This window comes from Camarhynchus parvulus, chromosome 5, assembly GCF_901933205.1.
Source record: "Camarhynchus parvulus chromosome 5, STF_HiC, whole genome shotgun sequence".
In the NCBI taxonomy this organism is placed as follows: Eukaryota; Metazoa; Chordata; class Aves; order Passeriformes; family Thraupidae; genus Camarhynchus; species Camarhynchus parvulus.
In genome coordinates, this window is record NC_044575.1 from 31,663,512 (window position 1) to 31,681,344 (window position 17,833).

A 17,833-nucleotide genomic window follows, 5' to 3' on the forward strand; every position below is an offset into this window, starting at 1 on the left:
ATACAATTATCTATCAATGAACATTTACTTCTAAGGGAAATCGAATCAGTTAACAGAAGTTAAGAAAGACAAATGTACAAAGGTAATAAGTGGTTCAAACTCAAACAGTCCTACTCTGTTTGCTCTCATTTAAAAAAAAGAAAAAGCTTTTAATGGGATTTCTCTTACTTTTACCCCATCATTTCATAAATTGCTTTGCCAACCCTTCACAGCAAAATAGTAATTTTAAGTAGGCCAACATTGAGCTCGGGTTTTATGCACTTGGTGGTAATGATAGTGGAGATGCCCCTTCAGACTTAAGTCCAACTGTTGAGTCTTTTTCATTATTTTTATATTTTTTGTATGGTCCCCAGTAAATGAATAGGTGACGTCAGCCTGAATAACTGTTGCTTAGAGAAATCAAGCTCTTTATCATGCTAACCTCATCCTGGGATCTTTTGAAAAGTCATAGGGCAGGCAAGCACTGTTTAAAGCTATTGCCTACTTCATGCTCTGCTCACAACAAACAGAGAGGATTAAACAACTGATGGCATGTAGAGGCCATCCTCTCACAGAGATGCATGCTGTTTCAGGACTTAGTTCTTTGGACTATATAATGGAGACAGATATTGATTATAGATAATCATAAACTGTTCAAAGCTACATTTTGGGTTTGTGGCTTGTTTGGGGGATTTTTTAATAAATATTGCAGACATTTGTCAGAACCACATTGACATCTTCTGTTCCAAAGTGTAGCTGTGTTGTGATGATTCTCAGGGAAAATGATTTAGATGTTAAAGGATACACAGTCTATTCAAACAAAACAGAACTCAAGAACTGAGAGGAAAGTATCACTTTAAAATACTTCGGAATAAGCTTCACACTAATGACTATTAGAGTTAAAATTACTGATGAGATGGAACAAGCCACAGCTGCAGCTACTGCAGATTGCTTGGCTAACAAACAGTAAACAGAGTATTCTCTAAATGAAGTTCGTGTTTAGTATCATTTTGTATATATGGGTTTATAACCTGGCAAACAAAATTGACAGTGAACCCAGAGCAACATTAATCTATCACACATTCTTAAATATGAGTTTTATTTCTTGATACTCCTCACACATTCATTACCACTGTCCCAAACCCACTTTTTCTCACACCTCCAGTGTCCACCCCTTTTTCTATGTCCACTTCAACAAAACATCTCTTTTGCTTCTGCCTTCATCTCTTCCCACCTTGACAATTGTAGTCCCCTTCTCCCAGGACTCTAAGTCATAGTTCTTCATCCCCCTTAATGTATCAAATGCTGGTGCTTAACACACACATCAAAAAAAATCACCTCCTACTTTAGGCACTTTAGGCAACCTTCTTCCCTCCTTTTTGGGATCAATTTCAAAATTGTCTTTAAAAAAATGTTGCAACACACTTCAACAGAGATGTCTCTTTTTTTCCCTCCACTGTCCTCTTTTGTCACTTTGTCTAGTGCTGTCCTCCCCTCAGTTCAACAATCTCAGTTGAAAAATACTTCCTTTCTACCATAGCTCCCATCTGTATCTACCTGTATCTGAGCCTTTCTGTATCTAAAGAGCCTTTCTGTATCATTGGCTAGCCATATATTTTCTCCTTTGCCTGTACATACCTCTTAATTTCTCTCCATGGAACCTGGTTTGGGACAGCATTCATGAGGAAGATTAATACTGTATGGTATGCTTAAGCAGTTATTATAGGTCTGTGCTATACTGGAAAAAAACAGAGCATGATCTTGGTAGCACTTGGAATAAATTTGGCAGAAGGATTAAATAGGGTGTTTTGGTCTGGATACAAAACATGCCCAAAAAGATTTTCTCTTTTCAATTTTTATCTTTTTTTTTTACTACACTTGAAAATGAAGTGTAGGCACCCATCTTAGATGCACATTTTTGCATTAGATTTGTCCTAGCAATCAGGTACATGGAACTGTGAAATTTGTGGAATTTCACATTATGATATTTTCATATTTGTTCTTTTATAGACCCTAGTTTCTTGAACTAAAGGAATACAGATTGTCTAGATTTTTATTTTTTTTTTAATACTGGGAACACATGTTATCAGGCATCAAAAATTAGGCAGCTAACTGGACCACTCATCTCAGCAAAACTGATAAACTGATTAAGGGACATACATAAAACACAGATGGATTTTTCGACTCAGGCTTCTGTCAAAACCCATTTAGAGTGCTAATTTTTTCTTTTCCTATTGACCACTATATTTGTTTTTATTTATTTCACTGACTCAAAGAACTAATGCACTTCCTGAAACATCTCTGAGAACTCAGGTGAGACACCACAGGCAATGCTGTCTTAGGCTAGAATTTACTAGGATTAAAACATATGAGTCATTACTAGGGTCTGCTAAACTTCATGTGATTTATAAAGATATAAAGCATAGCTTTTTTCATTACGATGTTGCTAAAAATTTTGTGGATGATACTATAGTCACACTGGAAAGACTGATTATAACAACTGGGGAAGAATTAAGAAAAGGAAATGGAAACTTAATTTTCCTTTACTGGTCAATCTGAATGGGTTTCTGCATTTGTAGTTTGTAAGTTTTCTTCAGTTTGGACAATGAATTCAAATAAAAACATTGCTTTTGTTCCATTTATAGTTAGTTTCTTATCAAATTAATTTTTAAATTCTTATGCATGCAAGTACAATGCTGAACTATTTCATTTGAAGATGCTGCCTGTGAATTTGGTGCATTTTTTTTTCTTTTTTCCTGTTTTTTTTTTTTTGTTTGTTTGCTTGTTTTACATAATATTTCTATTTACCTTAAATTTTGTGTTTCTTTCAATGGTTGGTTAAAGATGCTGTAAAACTTGGCTTGAACTTCTTATGAAAGTTTTATTATAATATTGGCTTATGGACTAATTAAACCACAATAAAAGACCTGTGTAGCATATTTTATAAAATATTTCCTCATTAATATATATGTATCTGTTAGATATGTATCACATTTGAGTTGCATATGAGTGTCAAGCACAAACCCTGCAATCTTTAGTTTAAGTTTTGCAACCTCTGAATTTTCCAGCATCATCTAGTTGCTATCTAGTCCCAAGAAACTTAAGAACTTTTAGTCTACGCACACTTTTTTCCACTGGTGAGCATGCGTAAATCTGCTTAGATTGGGATATAATTGAGAAATCTGGAACTGTAACCCTAGCAGCACCATAGAGTGAGATATTGCTCTGTCCATGGTTATTTTATTATAAAAATGACCTCCAGGACAGAATAGGAACACAAATACGTATACATGACAAATAGGCAGTAACCTGTTCCACAGCGACACAACTTTCAACACAAAATCAGCCTTGCCTCAAGGGCCAAACTTCCCCAAGGGCCAAACTCAGCCAAAGTTCTTGTCGTACATCAGCCATACCAAGCTTTACACAAAAGGGTCAAATGGGGTAGAGGGAGTGCTATCCTCAATGGCTAGAAAATTCGCTTGTTAAATAAAATATATGTTTGCAGGTCTTCTCTTCCTCTTGATTTAAATCAATGTCTTAACTGTTCCAATTGAGTTGAGTTTCTCAATCAATGGGCTATTGAACATAATGCTTCATCTTTACTCTTCTTCACTATCATGCCTTTGTTGTTCCCAGTTCTTTTGTGTATGTAACGACTAGTCCCTAGAACAAAATTAATTAAGAACATGGGCTTGACTGTACAGTCTCTTGGTTAAGGCTCCAACTTCAGATGTGTAAAAGTTAAGTACTGGTTAATTATGGCTGTAAAATTGCTTAATTCAGGTGGAACATCTTCAGAACATGAACTGAAAGGGCTTTGTTTACTGTACTGACTCTGTGGGTGATTCAGATATTCTTTAGAATGTGATGGACCCATGCTCATGTCTCTGTTCCAAATCAAGCAGTATAGGGAGGTAAAACTTGATCTCCTTCTTTCCAGATAAACAGTCAAATAATAATGGTGTCAGCTAAAATGGAGAGATATTTATCTCTGTTATTATAAGGGCAAAAAGGCCTGTCCTAAGATGTCTGTCTTAGGAAGGTGTCTGTCATAGGAATCCTGACAGGACATGAGTGTTTAACTCAGAGACTGAGCATGGTTACTGCAGAAGGTAACTGACTGTTAGGAAACACAAATATATGGCAGTAGAAATGATGGTGGGATGGGATATTAAAAAGTAGAAATTTACATGCCTAAAGAATTTAGGCATGTTCTGTGTTAAGTGAAGGCTTTTTTTTTTTTTTTGAACCAAAAAAATGCAGTTAGGTATCTAAGTCCACCTTCTGGCGATTCCTGGAACATCTAAGCAGAGACAGAAAATTTCTTGAGAGCAGATCACCTACAATTTAGGCATTAATGTCAACACCCATTTGCTAGTATTGCCTTCTAACTCAGAAATTCACTGAACAATTGGGATAAGCTTTACAGAGCCTTTGATGATATTGATAACAGAACTTGATAATTTTGAAAACTTGCCTTATTCATTTGAGTACTTTACTTGACCATTACCAGTTTTGGGTGGGCTCAAATGAAGGTTTATACACATATTCTTAGATGCCTTTACCCCTACCCAGTGTAGGAACAATTAGTGAAATTCTGAAAATTAAGCCTCAACATCATATCAATCAGAACAGTCGGAGCTAATATTGAAATCCATCAGCAACCAGTTATTAAAATAATGTAAGATCACACACAGTTTCCAAACTGCTCTCATAAAGAAAGAAAGGTAAATATTAGATCGGTTATATAGATTGGGTTTAATTTCATGCCAAGTATCTCAATTGTATGCAAAATATGAGATAGTGGAACAGAGTACAGAACTAGCCAGTTTTGACTGAAGAAATACAATTCAAGTTTCTTTCTGTGGTTGGATTTAATTTTCAAATGAGCTATTTTAAGAAAAACATCTCCAGCCATCCATCCTTTAATAGAAGAAAGAAAAATACATTAGAAGAGCTCTCTTTAGCTGGGAAAGCCAACAACTGAAACATGTTGCACTTGAGCACAGGCTTCTCCAATGCTCTGCTCTGCCCATAAGCTAGCTGAGTACTGAAATCAGGAGAACCCAGCCTTTCAAATGTTTTAGAAAGAGCAAACCTTCAAGGTTTCAGTCCTTGCTTGTTCAGAAAACAAAAGCTTGTTCAAAAGAGCAGAAATATAAGAGATGGTACAACATTCACATATATGTCCCTCTAGGACCCTTGCAGAGCACCAGCAAGATTTATCACTGACTTGCAAGTTGTACTTTGCAATTATCTCTGGGGAGCCAACAAGGTAGGCTAGGGAGTGAGACTGAGCCCTGGAGAGATGAAGGTCAGAAAATATGAGAGCCTGGAATGTGGAAGGATAGTCTGAGGAAACAGCTCCACAGAGATTTTCAGTTTTTCCATGCCAAACCATTTGGCTTACAACTAAGACACAAGCATCCATGAAACATGCTCATATGTAACAAACCCTTAAAAATGTTTTTAGAACATTTCTCCCTGATTCATGTGGAACACGGACAGAAGATGGGATGAGAGATAGCAAAAGTTTCACCAGTATGACACTGTATATTTACCTCTTCATTTTAGCATACTTCATATGCTTGTCCCACACTTGTTCTGCTACCAACTCATCACTGTGAAGCATGTATTCCATAACATGGCAGGCTGCAGTCTCATGGTGTGTATGGTGTTGACACATCTTTAACTACTAAGACCTTAGACCCTCTGGCTTGATGAAGTCTTGCCACTAGTACTGTAAAAATTAAAGGGAAAATATTTAACATCTGCATCTACAGGAAGAAAGATCTACATAAGCAGAATCTCCAGTACCCAGACAGTGTAAAGAGCAAAACACAAGGGATATCAGCATGTAGCTATGACTTACTGAGAGGTTATTAGGTGTATCCGGATAAGAGCTATAACTTGGGAAAGGGGGAGATGTATTTACACATAGTGTATTATTTATGCCCATTACTTCTAACTGACTAACTAGTTCTCTTTCCTCTCACGTATACTTTAGTACCCACCAACGAAAGAAAGATGTCTACAGCTAAATATCTGCCAATTATTATGGACTTTTGCTTAATATTCTATTGTTCCACTGACAGCACAGTTTTTAATATATCATTTTATACTATCCTGTACATCATCATTTTCCTGCCTCCCTTAGGGCTCTGGCTGTAATAGCTCTTATTTATTTGCACAAGCTAACATATATGCAAAAGATCTTGTAGTCATGATGTCGCCCCCACCACCCTCACCTCTTCCCATCTTTGTTTTTGTAACCCTTTTTCATCTGTTTCTAAAGTTACAGTATAAAGAAATGTGAACACAGCATGTGTGTGGACACAAACCGGGGTCAAACACAGCTTCTCTCCTCTTCAGCAGCGTTATACTGCAGCCTTTTACTGTGTCCTGTAGGTTTGGGATTTTAGCTAATAAACTTGAAAACAGATCATAAGGGAAATAAAGGAAAACCTTCTTGCTATACCAATGGGTGAGGCAGGACTTTAACAGCCTGTGTAGTAACAAATCACCTCACAGAATCTGCTCAGCACCTTCTAAGAGAACGAATGGAGCATTGACTCTGGGCTGGCAGTGCTGCAGTCTGGTTAGCTGCATCAAATGGTATTTCTTACTGAGTCCTTGTTCCACCAAATGCTTTTTTTTGAGGAGAATCTGCAGCAGTATAAACTGGAGGTGCTTGCAAGTGCATCACTACGTCTGAAACAGAACAGACATCTTTAGGATCCTAGTTTTCAAACTTTCGGTAGTGTGTTTCGATAAATATATTTTGGCTGTGTTTTTTTTTTTTTAAGTGGGCTCTTTGGATCCAATTTCTTGACATTCCCTGGTTGACAGGTAGAAAAATACACCTTTTTTTTCCTTCAGATTTTAATAACAATGAAAAAGTGTACATGCTTCGTGGTCAAGACAGGACAGTGGGTACAAAAAATAGTTATCTTAAGGCAAAATTTACTGTAAGGGAAAATGGAACATTCCTTCTGAACTCACAAACTGGTAGTGCATGTGCAGGTTGGTTGTAGATGGTTGCTACAATAAGGCTTCTTTCATACAGGTGTGTTTATGCCCCAGGCTTGCTGGCCACAGTCCATTCCATTTACAGAAGCTGAATTAAACAATAACTACCGCATTGCAAAAAGAAGAAGGAAAAAAAAGGTGAGCGTCAAAGGAGATGCCTGAGAGCTTTGTTAGGGCCAAGAAAAACCCTGTTGCAGTTGTCAGAGCTTGTTGATGTTGCAGAGAATGGCACTTTTTTTTTTCTGCTGGATTTTGTGGTTCTGCCTTAGGAAAGAAAGTAAAATAGAACGGAAGAACAAAGTCCTACTCTATAAATCAGCAGCTGCTCCTTGCCAGATCAAAGGAGTGACATTTTTGCTCCTGGACTACTTGTCCACTTTAGGTACTTGACAGACAGCTAACAGCTGGCCTGTTACATAGTATAGGAGAGTTGGGCTACATCTTCTTCAGAGTAGATGACAAGCTAATCAGAGATACCCATAGCACAGGACATGTGAGTGCACCTTGATCTCTTCAAACATACCCACTACATAATTGCTAAACACCTTTATGCATTTTTGGCAAGTTGCTACTTAGGTAGTTTCCACTGAAATGTAAAAGGGAGAATTAGTGCCTTAATCTTATTTGATCAGGGAAGTTAAACAGATGTTAAATTTGTTTACAACTCAACTTTTTGGTCAATTTACAATTGATTTAAAAAAATAATATGTTAAATATTGATAAGTTTAAAAATAGATGTAAAGTACTTGAATGTGATATTATTCAAAAACTTGGGTTTTTGAATATCACTTTGCTTGGGTTTTTTTTTAAAGTTACCTAAAATGGGGTACCTCAACTCCTGATTGCGTTCTCAAGACTGTTGGAGCTTAATTAGTTTTGAAAATCTTTTCCTAGGAGTTTAAGATGACAAATTAACACATCTTTAAATGCATGAGTTACTTAAGATTTTAGAGGAGATTTGTTTTCTACCTTTAACATGAGTTTCTAAATGCTAGCAAATCAAAGTGCATGCCAAATTAGCTAAAATTGTATTTAGCATCTCCACAAGACGTATGTATACAAACATGGAATTTTAATGTCAGTAGTAAAAATTTCAAAGTGATTCAGTTTCTAGTTGATTCCCATCTGCAATAAATCAAGTACAGGATGAGGTTAAAAGCTACAGCTTGTGTCTATTGACTTCACATTTTATCTGTAAGATATGAATAGCTAAGGAAGTATGTCTGTTTGTCTCCTCCCTTCCTTTCAAGTATCTTTAAAAGATCATTTTTACGGTGCGTGGTAAAAAAACATATATGAGCAAGCTGACGGCACTGTCAAAAGAGAAACGGCCTCCTCCGGCGTGTGTTCTGTGGTTTCAGGTGGCATGCACCAAAAGGCGCTTGTTTCCCACAGGAGCCAAGGGGGAATACGGGATGATACTCTTCCAATTAGGCTGAGGTTTGCTGGGAGCTCGTGAGGAAAACTGTGCCCACCCGCGGCAGTGGCGTGCGTGGAGCGGCGCGGCGCTACCCAGGCACACTCCCCAGGCACATTCTCCAGGCACATACCCCAGGCACATTCTCCAGGCACACTCCCCAGGCACACTCCCCAGGCACACTCCCCAGGCACATTCTCCAGGCACACTCCCCAGGCACACTCCCCAGGCACATTCTCCAGGCACACTCCCCAGGCACACTCCCCAGGCACACTCCCCGCCCCGCGCACCGGGCAAAGACGGGCCGGGCCATGGCGCGGCCCGGCTCCGCGGGGGCAGCGGCACCCCCGGCCCGGCAGCGGTGCTCTGGCCCCACCTCATGGCGCCCTGCTGCACAGCGGGAGGCCTCCCCTGGGGCCACCAGGCTGGACCTCGAGGCTGGCCCAGTTCTGCGGCCGGAGCCATAGCTCTTCCCGGGCCAGCGCTACTGCTGCCGACCCCGTGGAACGGCTGGATGCGGCCTTGGCGCGGGGCTATGAGGGCTGGGGGGCTGTGAGGGCTGTAAGGGCTGCGGGGCTGTGAGGGCTGCGAGCTGTGAGGGCTGCGAGCTGTGAGGGCTGTGAGGGCTGCGGGGCTGTAAGGGCTGCGGGGCTGTGAGGGCTGCGGGGCTGTGAGGGCTGTAAGGGCTGCGGGGCTGTGAGGGCTGCGGGCGCGGGCCGGCGGTGGTGCGAGGTGCCGGGTTGGTGGGAGCGCCAACTGCGGCTGGGGCCTTTCCTTCCATGCCGGGGAAGGCCCCGCGCACAAACCCCCGCCCCGGGGCGAAGGCAGGGTGGCTGACCCGGGTTGTGCTGCGGCGAGGGTGCTCCCCGTGACAGCCAGCACGGCTTTCTGGGCAGAGCCAAATGGTTTCTCCGCCCTCCCAAGGAGTAATCTGGTAACCGAGAGTTACACGTTTAACGAGGTGGATTTTCCTCTGAGGTGAATAGATGCGCGTCTTGCCAATTCTCATGATTTTATCGCAAGGCTCAAGTTATTTCATGTTAATTCAAGGTCCCAGCTCCAAGAGACAATGGTTATGTGAGAATCCTATCAAGTAAGTTTCTAGATCTTGTGGCTGAGAAGAGCGTTTTAAAAATGTGGCGCAATGACTGAAAAACTCGCAAAGTAAACACCGGGAAGAGTGCTGTTTAAATTTCTGATTTTTTTAGGACAGTCTCACAGTTACAGGACAAGCAAAATCATGATTTCCAACAATTGGCAGCTCCAAATGGCAAGACGTATTTTTAGGAAGTCGAACATAAACATGGAAGATGCGGCAGAAGTCTTTGGGATGGTTAGCACCTGCCTCAGGCTGCCTCAGGCACACAGCTAAATTGTTCTCTGTCGTCTTCTGGAGTCTTCACCAAACATGGATGGTGACTTAGGTCTTTTGAATCACACCTTTGACAGATGTGAGGTGTCTGAATAAGCTTTAGAAAGTCAGTGTAAAAAGTCCTTAACCTCCCTTCTCTAACAAGGCTGTCCAAAACTAGGTGAGGCTTTGTCAGGGAATAAACCAACCTGTCCCTCCCGCTTCCTCTCAAAAGCAATTGCATAACTGACTCAATTTCTTAATATTCATGACTTAGGGAAGCCTTATTTAGATGGCTCATTTCCAGGTGACTAAGTCAGCTTTTTTAATTTCCTACAAGGAATGCTGCAAATATGAGTTGGTAACCAGGTGTGGCATAGATTCAGTGAAGCATAAACAAGGGCTTTTTCAACTATTTTTGTACATACACATACTGCCTAAACCTCATTCTGTCAATTTAGAATACATAGTGGAGGGAGAAGTTAAATAAACTAAGATAAATAGATTTTACTTGCTCAGATTAAAGGTTAGGTGATAGACAAAGATCACTGTAAAGGCAGGGGGTGGATATTGATAAAAGTGTTGCTGCAAATTAGTCTTTTCTAATGCATTCTTTCAGACTGCTCTGAGAAGCTCATGACTTTTAAAATTATTTTTTCTGCTTGGCAAAGAAGTAATTTTCTAGGTTACTTAGGAAAACATATTTTGTGACTCTTTTATTGGTTATTTTCACTTCAAAATTAGGGCATTCTTGGGCAGCAAGGGGATCAGTGTAGCATATGCACTTGAGCTAAACACTGACATGTGCATAGTCCAAAGACTGAAATATCATTTAGGCAAGGATTTATTTCCCCATCCAAGGTGAAAACACTTGGATTACTTTTTAGAACGCATTCTTAGACTCTTACTCAGCAAAAACATTGAAGCAGGTGCTTAGACCCCATTTATTCTTCAAGCTCAGCTCCCATTTGTGGAGATTTAATAAGAGTTGAGCTTCTCATCTACACTTGGCAGGTTTCTGAGAAATCTTGCAAGACTGTTCCCCTGGGCACCTAAAATTTTTTAATAATTAATTTTTTTATTCAGATGGCAGCAAACAATTCTAACCCCAAATTAGTGTTGCTATTGTCATTACTTGTATTTTTATTATTTCTGTGACTAAGTCTGTGACAGTGTTCATTCAGTACTTCTGTCCTTTGCAAGTCTAAGAGCAGAAGTGTCCTGGGCTAAAAGTGAGTCAAAACGTTCCTTGTCATTAATTCTTCTAAAGAACTGATTGTGAATTCATCTCACAAATTTGTTTATTTCTCTGGTTTTCACATAAAGAATTGAGAACCGATTTATGCAGTGGCTGGTTTGTTAAATAAATTCAATATTTTAGCACCTCATTTTCTGGGATGGATATTTTAAGTGGAAATCCAGATTGAAGACTGACACTGAAGTTTTGCGTTGTACATGGTGGCTCCATGTTGTTCCTCAGTTTCTCATGGGGAGCAGTCTACACTGCTGGGGCGAGAATGGTTCCGTTTGGCACCAGTTCATCTCAGAGAAGATATCAGACATACAGACAAGTGATGGGAGTTAAATATCACTCTCTGCTTGAGTTCAGATTAGGCCGCCAGTTGGGAAGGAGTTACAGTTTCCTGAGCATTCATGTACTTCATCCTTCTGAAACAAGACCTGTTCTGACCCTACATCCTTACCGTGAATTTTCCATGATAGCCATAAAGTAAAGCTGGAGATTTCTGATTCTGATTGCCAATCAGTACAGTCACTAACAGTGAATTTCAAGAACTGCTCTTAAGCAGATTCATTTATGGTGTGGTCATGGTGTTTCAAAATATATGTACACTATGTATAAAAAAGACAGTGGAAACAACTATAAAATTATTTTTGAGTGTGAGATTTGAAGAAGCAGATTAAGAGATCACTATTTGCTATTTATTGCCTTTGCACTTTGGAGAAACATGTCTCTATGATTTTATCAGAACATTATTTTATTATAAGAAAAAATGTATTATGCAAATTTGAGTTTAACATCATTTGATATGACTTGAGATAAAATATCATAAATATATAAAGATCTATTACAGGGCTTCCTATAAAGTACAGAATGCTTATTTATTTTGGACAAAGAAAACCAAGTCTCTGTTTGAAGAGATGTGATTAAATGCATATATTTAGATTATATTGTCATGCTAATTATCAATGGTAGGAACCAATTAGGACCAGTGCTACCAAATCACCAGACTACATTGCATATTCACTAGTGCACCTTTATTGCACTACTGGGTTTTGCTGTAAGCAGATAAAAGTGAAATGCCTTGCTTTAGAAGTCCATGTTCTTGTACATTTTGAGCCATATCTTGTTCATTTGTACTTTCATGAACTGTCCCGCAAAAGTAACCAGAAGTACTTGTGTGAGAAAGACAGACTCTGGCTATAGGAAATAGATGTGGCTGCTTTAGCTAGCAATTAAGAAAAAATACAAGATGCAAAAAACCTTTCGATTCAAATGGCTATTGTGTGAATAAGCAAGGTTGGTAATCTGTCATTTGCAAAATGCTGGGAGTGAGTTTTTTATTGAGCCTGCTATGTCAATGACATGTATTTCTCAACATTACACACCTCATTTATCATTCTGGAATGAGGACCAAATACCATATGAATGCAGAGTTTGTGAAGGTATTGCCTCACAGCCCTGGAGGCTGATGACCCCTCTATATCTACGCAGCAGGTAAGGCACAAACAGTGGCAATGTGAGCTCTCTTTGCAGTCCCCTGCCAGTGTGGCTGACTGTTAAGCTGGGGGAACAAAGGAAAGATAGCATATGGATAGCAGATTGTAGGAGCGCTGAAAGAGGACTGAGGAAATCTATGTTGGGTGTGTGGCTCTGCCAAAGAGCTCTTGTATGACTTTGGCCTTGTCACTTAATCTCCTTATGTCTCTGTTCCCCTCCGCAAACAGGGAGAAGGCGTCTCTCCTCTCCCCCAGGCTTTGCCTGGAAATCTGTTCAGACTGAGTTCTCTTGGACAGTGTGCTTGTGAAGCATGGGGTGGAGTAAGACCGAGCTTCATTGGTTCCTCTAACTGCTGCTATCATCCAAATAATAGGAATTACTATTAACAGCAAAGAAACAAAGAAGTCCATGTCTTTTTGATAGATTTTACTCATCTTTTCAGGCCATTCAATCTTTGGCCTCTGGGTGAAGGGTATGAACAAGGTAAGCAATTAGTGTCAGGAGCAGAGCTGTGAATTCTTCTTTTATAGGGTTCCAAATAATGCTGGAAACAGTGGCATTGGTGTTCTCTTTTTTCACCTGTCTCTTAATGCCTTTTGAAGACATTTGTGCCTAAATAACATCAGTGTTTCTGCAGCACAAACTGAAGTGCTGTGTGAAAGGCTGTATTTTGCTTTACTTTGGCCCTGGATATGGCTCTCTGAGGGATTCAGAAACAGCCCTCAAAAAACGTAAAGGCTAGGGCAGGGACTCTGTTTTCTACGTCTCTATTATGCACTGTGCATATTTATGGGGCAGTATAAGGAATAAATAATAATGCACAAACACTGCATTCTATGCCCTTGTCTACCAATTGTGCTGATGCATTACATGATGTAGCTACTGCTAGTGAAACTAGGATTCGATTTTTAGCTTCACCTGAAATGTATGTCTGGTTTGCACCTGCAATCTTGCAAATATAAATAATTTCATGTGTCATTTTTCAGACATACCCACTGGTGGGTATAACTGATGCTGTTTATGAACAAGATTTTTCAGAGGAGTGATAGAAATGGAATTTCAAAATTACCTGGATGCCTAAAGCCTGTTCTGTGTCTTTTCAAGTATATGTCAGTGTATCTTCTATGTAGATGAAGTTGTTGCTGGTCTAGAGGACATTGCTTGCACCTGCTCTTATGCAGATATGCAAAAGAAAAATGGAGAAATAATGAAATCAGAAATCAAACCCAAGAGCTATTTCTCACAAGTTTTAACTGGACAAATTGTATCTTTTTTTTTTTTTTTTTTGGTCGGAAAACAAATATCGAGTACTCTCTTTTAGGGCTTGAACTCCCATTTCCAAAACAACTAGTGAATTGCTTCTAGGTAGGGTTTGCAGTGAAAGACTGGCTTTATTCACATCAGCAGGATAAAATAAGGCCATGCTCCTCTGGGAGTGAATGGCTGGGCAAGATGGGGTTTTCAACACCCGTCCCAAAGGCTTGGTCTGTGGAGACTGTCGAATATGTAAGGCTGGAGCACAGTATCCCAATCTCTGTGCTCAGAGGTAAAGCAGATGTTACCTGAAACCCTTAAGGATGTAGAATTTTCTTAATGCTCTGCCTTGTTGTGCGAGCCCATTGAAAGAACACTTCAGAGGGCACCCATTTCTTACTAATGTAAACTTTCTGAGGAGTATCCAAAGATATGACCTCTGGGTGAACCTTTAACCTTCCCCTTAATTATTTGTTTGAAGACAGTGTGGAGTTCTCCTGCTGAGAGCTGAGGCCCATAATGCTTCGCAGCCCTGTGAGCAGGGGTGTATATGCAGGGAAGTGAAGAGGGACATAAATAAGGGGACCACCAGATGTAAATAATAAAAGTGGTTGGGGTTTAAATAAAAAAAACCGAAAGAGCAATTTGGTTTTCCTGAAGACTGCCCTGATTGAAGAAAAGGGGTTAGTAAGATGGAAAGTGTGTGCGTGTGTGTGGGGGTGTTTCTGTGATTTTTTACAGGCCTAAATAAGTGTTCATTCCATTCTTTAAAACCTTGCCATCTGTATACACCATTAGAAGCTCATAGGAGAAGAGAAAACAGTCTTATCAGGCTTTCCTGTTAATCTCTATTGGCCTTAACTTTAGCTGATAAAAGGCGTGCTGGATGGAGGAGGTTCAGGTCAGGCTCCATTTGGTCAGCACAGCAACATTACTGGAAAGTAACTCAGCAAATAAGTCCTATCGGGGACCTTTGTCTCTGAGGACGGAAACACACTTCAAAATCACAGAACTGGCAGTGATGCCTTCACTGTGCCACAGTCAGAAGGGAATAAACAAATATATTGACTGTGTCTGAGTTTTTATTTTAATAGCTGAAGTCATGACTAATTCTGAGGCAGGATGACATTTCTGACAACTGAATGGTACTTTTGCTAAAGAATAAAGAATGTCTTTTGGATGTAAACAGAAAGATGCAAAAGAGCCCTTTAGTGTTACTTGTAGCATTTATGCATCTGTCTAATGAAATTTCCACCACTGTGATTACAGAAGACGCAATCGAAGGTGTGCCACCGTCCTTTTATTATCTGCGAAGGAATTTAACCAGAGGGTGGGAGGGAGTGAGGGAAGCATGACAAAAGGCCTTGCAGAGTTGATGCTGTATAAAGGCTAGCAATTTACTAAATGAGCAGATGAACTTAGTTTTCAGTTAGCTGACTGAAAGACTTTGCTAGGCGTTGGATCGGGCCCAATGGCAATTATTGGAGGCTGTTTTGGATGATGGGCATGTTAGTATTTCTGAAGAGGATTAAACGCTAGTATTCGACTTCATTAGCACTCCTTAAGGGTCACCAGGCGAAAGCCTGAGCTGTGAAATAGCACACAAAACCTGCACGAAGGCTCCAAAGTGTTCTCAAACACAAAGAGAAGGGACAAAAACAAGTGTGGCTCCCGATAAGAAAATTGCCCTGTTTTCAAAAATATTTTGTGAATAGGCAAGTTTTGAAATTATTTTAGGGAAATTAATTTAGCTTAGCTTGTGCTGATGTGGATTGCTGCGCATTAGCTAATAAGAAATATGCAAGCACTTATTTTTGGATTACTAGCAAAATTAAATCCAGGCTCTGCAGCCAACTAACTGCCTTTACCACTGCTCAAAAGCCTCGGCAACCACCCCAGTTTGAGATTAAAAAAAAAGGTTATTTTGGGCCTAATATTAACCACATGTACCTGCGACTGGGGGTTTCTAACGAGTTGAAAGGTGCCTGAGTTGAGGGCAGGCAGGCGGTCGCCTTGCACGGGGTGTCCCCGCTTGGACACAGAGGTGGCCCCCAGCTGGCACTGACCTCCAAACGACCCTTGCCTTTACAGGCTCCAACTGCAGGAGTTGTAGAAGAGCAGAAGTCTTTCTGGGCCGGCACTTATTGCTGCTGCGCTGGTGATAAAACTTCAGACAGCCTAATTGATGGCTTTGCTGACCTAACGATACCTTGTGAAAGCACGGAGTGGCAAAGCCTGGTCCTCATTTATGGCCAGCTGCAAGGAGAGCTGGATCCCTAAGATGGAAAGGGGAAAAGAAAGTCTCCCAGCCTGTGAACTTTAACCAGGATCTGAGCCACTTAGAAGAAGTTAAAGAAACAATTGTCTTTTAACACAAGTTTTCGATCGCATTTACTTGTTCAAAGCCTTCTGGCAAATCCAGCTTTAAGCTGGCTAGTAAGATAAGCGTGTTACCAGTTACAATTTCTGAGCACTTAGAGGAAAGTCCTTTAAAGTGAAATTATACTCTTTTTAAAAAGCAACGTGAAGCAAAACACATTTCCACAGCACGCTAAAATCCTGTCACTTTTAAAGCAGAGGTGTTCTCAAAACAGAGAAGCAAGCTGATGAAAGGACTTCTATTCTTTGTATTCTGTTGCAGGTTTATTAATGCCAGAAGAAGAATAGTACAGCCTATGATTGACCAGTCAAATCGAGCAGGCAAGTTCCAAGTAGTATCTGTATTCAAGTCCCACAGGCGCAAATCCTCATCAAGTTATTCTTCGGGAGTCCCATCACCTGGTAAATAAATGCTTCAACCAGGCATTCTGGGAGATTATTTTTTTTTCTTATGTCCCCAGAATTCCGCTGTAGGAAGCAACTTCACTAATTGGTGCTAATTGGAGATTTCCCACCCTGACTCTACTGAAACTGCTTTTTATTTTCTCTCTGAATTGGTAATTGGGTACAAGTAGTAGTGCCACAAGCAGTTTGTTTGACTGTGAGCTCTTGAATTACTCATTGCTTGTCTGCATCCAATCAGCAGGACAATCTCATTTTCTTGCTACCCACAACTCCTTGGTGTATGCATTGCTTTTACTTCTGGAAGGCGAGCTGTAAAACTCATTGTATCCATTCATTTGCTTTGACTATTCACAATATGCTACTAATGTGGCATGGTACCATAGTGCCAAAAAATATTAAAAGATTATTACTTTTGTTTAAGAATGCACCAGATATGCTCCTGGTGAAACATATGATTTTTATAACAATACCTTTTCTACATTTCTATTACAGCATTTAGAATATGTAACGCTTTACACAACAACTGGTACCATGTTAATCATTCCACTTTCTAATATGCATTTCCTCAGCATACGAGGGAGTTGTGGTTTCCTAACATGAGGTTATGGGATAAAACTGTTCTCCATGTGGTGATGACTGTTGTCGCTAACAAGAGCTTTAACTTGATGGTGATTTCGCCTGCTGCTTCACTTTAAAGGTTTTTGAAAAGGTTATTAAACCTTTGGGAAACTCTTCCCATGTAGCATTAAATTTCTTTTTCATTAACAGGTAAAAAGGGGGAAAACACTAACTCAACTAACCGTGCAAAACATTTAGCCAAATGCAGTGTGTACATAAATAGGAAAAGCCACATCCAGAATTTCCCTACTCTTTCTAGAGTAGGTGAGAGTAGTTTTATAAGTTTTGTTAAGTTTCATTGTAAATACCCTATGTCACAAATGCCAGTTTCACAACTTTGTGTAATTAGAAAGGAACAGAATAGGTACTTACTTCGTTAAGAAAAAACACATAACACTTCAACAGGCTTCCGCTGTTTTGCATTAAAGGTAAGTAGAGAAACAGATCCTAAGCAAGTGAACTGACTTGACAAACTTGTTTATTGGGCCCCCTATAGCATTTTTATTCTATAGTCCTGGTAACATAATCAGCTCATAAAAAGCACAACCTGAGTTTAAAGTGACAGCCAAGATATTGTATATAGCGTTTCAGTGCTGAAGCTGGAACAATTGCTGATTGTTTGGTATGTCTTCTCTTCTTTCTCCTCTGTGTCCACGAT

The 17,833-nt window shown here is 39.9% G+C and overlaps 1 protein-coding gene across 6 annotated transcripts in view; it reads left to right on the top strand.

Annotated features, from left to right (window-relative positions):
• The window catches only part of MEIS2 (Meis homeobox 2), a 173,736-nt gene that overhangs the window by 150,738 nt on the left and 5,165 nt on the right, over positions 1 to 17,833 (top strand). For 4 of the 6 annotated variants that reach the window (XM_030950534.1, XM_030950536.1, XM_030950535.1 and 1 more), the window contains exon 10: positions 16,415 to 16,473. In XM_030950534.1, coding sequence (XP_030806394.1) covers positions 16,415 to 16,473 — 59 coding nt within the window. Of the gene's footprint in view, positions 1 to 16,414; positions 16,555 to 17,833 lie in introns of all 6 variants that reach the window. The other 2 variants (XM_030950532.1, XM_030950533.1) reach the window with 1 other exon arrangement.